The following is a 5,635-nucleotide window of genomic DNA, read 5'->3' as shown; positions in this document are numbered from 1 at the left end:
CTGAGAGAGAGAACACACACACACGGTTACACTGCTGCTGCACCTGCCAGCTGCAGCAGAGCTAACTAAATCATACATCAAGGTTTAGGAATGCTTGTGCACACTGCTGGAAGAAATTAGTCTGGTCTTAATTAACTGCGGCACGTGATGCCATTAACATCAGTGCAGGAGTTAGAGACTCCGACTGTGTGATCGCTGCACAGCTTCATTACTTTTACAGCCTCACCTCAGCATCACTAGTAACTGTCTGCTGCTGTAACGTGAGTGTGAGCTCGCCCTGCTGTCCTGGTTCCTGCTGACACTCCACCTGGAGGCGGCAAGTGGTTTAACATTCACGTCATTATCTATAAAAGGCCCACGAGTTGTTCTCTGAGAAATGTCATCAGACTCTTTAATTCTTTGTGTCTGTGAGTTACCTCTGTGATGGGAAAGGCCTGCTGCTGGGTGTCCTCGCTGAGGCTGACGACAAAGAGCACCTCAGACGTGAGCAGCAGACAGCCGGCGTGCTCCTGACCTGACCCGCTTACGATGGTCACATCCAGGGACATGTGGAGCTCTGGACGCCCCAGAGACTGCAGCATTTTCCTGCAGTCAGAGAAAGCAGGGACGAGTAGACGCTATGAAACCAGCTGGAATCTTTATATTACCCTATAATTTAGAACTATAGACACAACTCCTCCTGCATGACATTTGTGTACATGTACACACGCACAATGAAAGCCTCCATTCAGCCTGCTAACATCAGATATACACTTTGTCTATAAACACGAGACCAAATGTGTCTGCGTACATCCTGTAATTTACATTTCTGCTTGTTCTCAGTGTGGTTCCTATTACACACATACTCAACGGGGAAATATGTGAGCAGGAACTGAAGTGTTCAGTCATGTTTCTCTGACAGTGTGTTTACTTTGGAAGGCAGGTGTTCGGATTGCGGAGCAGATGTTGAGGCAAACACAGTAGGGACAGTTTGGGTCTGCTCAGTGTTACTTTGCTCAAACAGGCTGACCCCTCAAGTGTCTGGGCTACCTGTTGTAGTAAAAATAATTGATGGACGCCTGATGGAAACCAGTTTGACTTCTCTGCAACACAGGGGAGCATTATCTCAACATTTGTGTATTTTATATCAGGATATAGATTTCTTTAATCTTCCTCTAACATTAGCAGAAAAAAAGGCCCTTGAGTGATGAAAACTCAAGTGGAATGTCAAATTTGGAATTCTTCCTGAAGGCAGATGACAGTCGACACTGACTGCTATTACAAGCAAATGTTTGATAGCTATGGAAACCAAACTAAATGAGAATAATTCTTCAGAAAATGCCATAAATGCTTTTTCTGCAGCTCCCGATAACCTCCTGGATACAGAGGCCTCTCATAAATCTTTATGATTACATTAAGAGTTCCAGTGAGAACATACTGGAATCTTTGAAACACTGAGATCTGACGCTGTATATACAGCTCCTCGGAGCCAAAGGTAACCTGCTTGGCAAGCACATGCAACCTTTGTAAACCGAGTCTCTCCAAACTACTCAGGCATGCAAAGAAAGGTGTTCCCCCTCCATGTGAAGGTACTGGGAAACATTTCTGGATAGACTCAGAGTTAAACAACAAGAACAATTTCTAGCTGGCGGCTTTGGCAGAGTGCTTATAAAAACCTTTTAACATGGCTCGATGAGAACAAGGGAGGGCAAGCTGGCTACCATGTGTGGGATCAAGGTCAAACATCTTTGCAGGCTTGTTTGGAGGGGGTAGGTGGGGGGGTAGGTAATGAACTCTCCAAGGTTTTTTTTTTCTTTCTTTTTTTAAACAAAACAGCAAAATGATGAGAGGTAATGGGGAGGAAAAGAACAGCAGATCCTGGTGAGAATCCAACAAAAGCAAAGAAGCAGAGGCGAGAACACATGTCCCACTTTTGAAGAAGAGCTGGGCAAAGGTAAAGGAGGAGTTGGCGGGAATAAAGAGCGGCTGCAGGTCATACCAGACATATTTAAGATGGCTGTTTGGGGCTAGAGCAGACTTTTCTTCTGTAGGCAGGTAGAGCTGTTTGGGAAGCTGCCACAGTCCTGCTCCATGAAGGATCCCTGCAGAAATCAGGACAGTTGACAGCTGAGTTTTGACAAAACTGTGGATTATACACATGCTCTGCGTCTGTGTTTCATATACTGGTAAAAACAAACACTGATTAGGATGATTTTGCGTGCGCGTATTTATGCCATTGTGAGTTCATAACCCCAGTGCGTGTGGTCAGTTTTCTTTCAACCCTCTCTAGCTGTCAGCAGAGCGATGGCAGCAGCGAGCCAGTGAAGTCATCAAGTAGTTAAAACAAAGCAATAAAGAATCCAATGAGCTCCATTAATGATGTCACTGCAGTGGTACTCGGCAATGCTGCGCAGCTCTGAGTGGGTGTTTGTGGATCCATGTGATTCATAACAGAGCACAAATCAGTGAACTTGATCTGCATGTGTAACCAGATGATTGGATTTTTTTTACTGAATATATTGTCGGAGCGATTGCCAGTGGGTATGTTAGTGTGTGTGTGTGTGTCTTTCTGCTGATGATTAAGTTTGTGTGTCTGCGGAGCTCAGAGGTTTCAGGTAGATCAGAGCCAGGCCCTGGGGAGGTAGCGCTCTTTTATGGAGCTCCTCATCTTATTGGCAGTTTATGTGCTGTAGCCAAAAACTGCCAGCACGCACCTCAATCTTCTATCTCCAATATAAAAAACAAACAAACATTAACTCCACAGGATTAAACTGGCTGTATGTAGAAGTAGTAGCATATGTAGGCAGGCCTGCACTGTGTGTGTTTCAGCTGCTCTCTTCTGGTTCCTGGCTTATTAACCCTTAGCTCCTGCCTGAAGCTGAGAGGCGCGAGATCGCCCATGCTCTGACAAACTAACTCTAATCCACACATGTGTTCATTGTTGCTGAGAGCTCCTTGGAATAAAGACTTAACACACAGTCTGTGCTAGTTATATCTCAATAGATCAAAGAGCTCACTGCAGGACATGATGGGCTGACAAATCCATTTGTAAATAAAGCTATCAACTTTTTTCTGTCCAAAAAGTTCTTAAATCATTGGCTGGTCTTCAGAAACAAAATAAGGAAACATTCATGAATTTATTACGAATGCTGTTATCTTTGACCGTGCTGAAGTTACCGTATCCAGTCTGGGAAACCAGTTCTGCTGCTCCTCCAATGGGCTTGGTAAAAACCCCCACTATGCCTTTCCCCACTCCAGAAATCACCCCTTTGGCTTTGCTACCAGCTGAGCTCTGCATCTCCCAGTTCCTTTGGAAGTTCTGCATGGGCTGGTCCACGATGCCGGCTATTGCTCCTGACAGAGAAAAGGAAAAAGTCTCTTTCTTAAACTCACCAAAAGAAAACTTTAACAAAATACAAAATGCTCAGTGAGTTCAAAACACCTCTCTAGATTATTGATAAATTGGTATTAAACCAGTAAATATAAATGACACAGGTATTCAGACATGCTTTTAACCTATAGACCATCCACTGTGATAGATTTACAGTGCATCCACTGTGATGCAGACATGTGGGCAGCTGTTTGGTTCCAGTCAGTATATAATACATATAGGAGTCTGATTTGAGACAGACTTGAGTTTTATTGCCCTCTGAGTGTTTATTGTGTCCCTACTGTGCTGTCTCCACCACTCTGTGTCACAGCTCTCACCACAGTGTGAGCACCGCTTTGAGAATGTGCCAGTGTGCAGCAGATGAAATGTGCGTAGGCAGAATGTGTTATGCATATGAACAGTGGTGAGAAGAAAGTATTTGGCCCCCTTCTTGATTTCTTTTTTCCCATGAAATCTTTTTGTCACACTAAAATGTTTCAGATCAAACAAATGTTTGACAAAGACAACCAGAGTAAATATTAAGGAGAAAGAAGCAATCCAAACCTACCTGACCTCATGTGAAAAACTAATTGCTTCCTAAATCCAATACGTGGTTGTAGCAGCAAGAACCGCAATCGAGCATTTGTGATAACTGGCAATGAGTCTTTCATATTGCTGTAATCTGGTTCACACTTCTTTGAAAATTTTTAATTCAGACACATTGGAGGGTTTCTGAGCATTAACAGTCCACACTTCGACTAGGACACTCCAGGTCCTGAAGCAGCAAAGCAGCCCCAGACCATTACTCTACGCTACCATGCTTGACTGTTGGTGTCTGAGATGCAATGTGTGCATCTCCCACAGATGCCGTTTTTGTCCAGTCTATTTCTTATCGTTTAATAATGAACTCTGACCTTAACTGAGGCAAGTGAGGCCTGCAGTTCTTTAGATGTTGTTCTGGGTAGGCTCAGAGGCCTTTTCACCTAATAAATGAAATCATCATTTAAAAACTAAATTTTGTATTTATTCGGGTTATGTTTGCCAAATAAACCCTGCAACAGACTGACAACCTGTCCAGGGTGTTCCCTGCCTCTCGCCCTAAGACAGCTGGGATAGACCACCCCAACCTGACAAGGACACACACATATATTGCTCATTTCAAACATAACTATATTTTGGGGGTTCATTTATTACTTAATAAGACAGCTAACTGACTTGTTTGAAGTTTGGTGTTCCTTCTCATATACCTAACAAGCTAATGCCGAGTCGTGACAGTCCCTGTCTCAGTCCGTCCCCGAGGCTCTCTGGCAGCTGCCGTCTCCACTCCTCCTGCCTGGTGTAGTGCTCCTCATCCAGAGACAGACGGTCCATGTTCCTTGCCAGGCTTGTGGCTAAGTTGGTGATGGAGGTTAGGGTGCCTAAACAGAAATGAGAAATTCTTATGTTTTCTCAGTGTCTCTAGTGGCAAGGTAGAAGTACTTTTATGAATTAAATCACAGATTTAAAAACTTCAAATGAGAACATGATTTCCAAAAGTGCCCTTCACACTGATCTGCTGAGAAGACTGACTAAAGCTGGGCTTACACTGTGCGATTTTTGGCCCATTTTGAGACGATTTTTGAGTCGTCTCGGCCCGATTTTGGCCTTTATCGTGCGTCGTGGATCGTGTAGTAGACGTGGGAAAACGAGAAGCGATTAACACCTCACGACCAGCTCCCGATCATCAATCGATTGGTCGTGAGGATTTCAAACCCTCACGACTGTCGTGAGGGTGTCACCGCAGCTGCTCACACTGCGCACGCGCAAACACATAAACGTCGGTGAAAAAGACGGAGTAGCACGGCAGTGCAGCGTATGAGCTGAACACAAGCGATGGAGGCACTTGTAGAACTTTGGAAAGCTCATCCAAACCTTTTCGATGTGGCCTCACAAAATTATCACGACCACAACAACCGTGAAAATAGTTGGATCTACACTGCTGCTCAATCACAGCTGACTGATCAATGTTTTTCATTAGCAATTTAGCAAAGTTGATGGTGGTGGCGTGCGTGTCTGTGTGAGTGAAAGACAAAGAGGGAGAGCGACAGATTTTCTGTTATAACCTTCATTTTATGGACGCACAGTGTGAGCACTTGCATCAGAGCATCGGGCCGTATAGTGTGAGACCCTGATCGTGAGCGACGAACTTCTAACCCCTGCGAGTCAATCGTGCGTTTGAGCGGGAGCTGAATAACGCGACTGAAAAAAATCGCAGTGTATGCCCAGCTTAATGTTGAGGTGGACACT

General features: G+C 44.5%; 1 protein-coding gene across 4 annotated transcripts in view; it reads right to left on the bottom strand.

The window, feature by feature from the left end:
* The window catches only part of vps13b (vacuolar protein sorting 13 homolog B), a 297,078-nt gene that overhangs the window by 944 nt on the left and 290,499 nt on the right, over positions 1 to 5,635 (bottom strand). For all 4 annotated transcript variants that reach the window (XM_082550699.1, XM_082550697.1, XM_082550698.1 and 1 more), the window contains 5 exons: positions 4,597 to 4,767; positions 3,157 to 3,333; positions 1,979 to 2,081; positions 417 to 585; positions 227 to 307 (listed from right to left, as the gene is read on the bottom strand). In XM_082550699.1, coding sequence (XP_082406825.1) covers positions 227 to 307; positions 417 to 585; positions 1,979 to 2,081; positions 3,157 to 3,333; positions 4,597 to 4,767 — 701 coding nt within the window. The remainder of the gene's footprint in view (positions 1 to 226; positions 308 to 416; positions 586 to 1,978; positions 2,082 to 3,156; positions 3,334 to 4,596; positions 4,768 to 5,635) is intronic.

This window comes from Aulonocara stuartgranti (genome assembly GCF_965226115.1).
Source record: "Aulonocara stuartgranti genome assembly, chromosome: 11".
Lineage (NCBI taxonomy): Eukaryota > Metazoa > Chordata > Actinopteri > Cichliformes > Cichlidae > Aulonocara > Aulonocara stuartgranti.
Note: the sequence above shows the minus strand (reverse complement) of the source record. Positions and strands in the feature narration are given on the sequence as shown.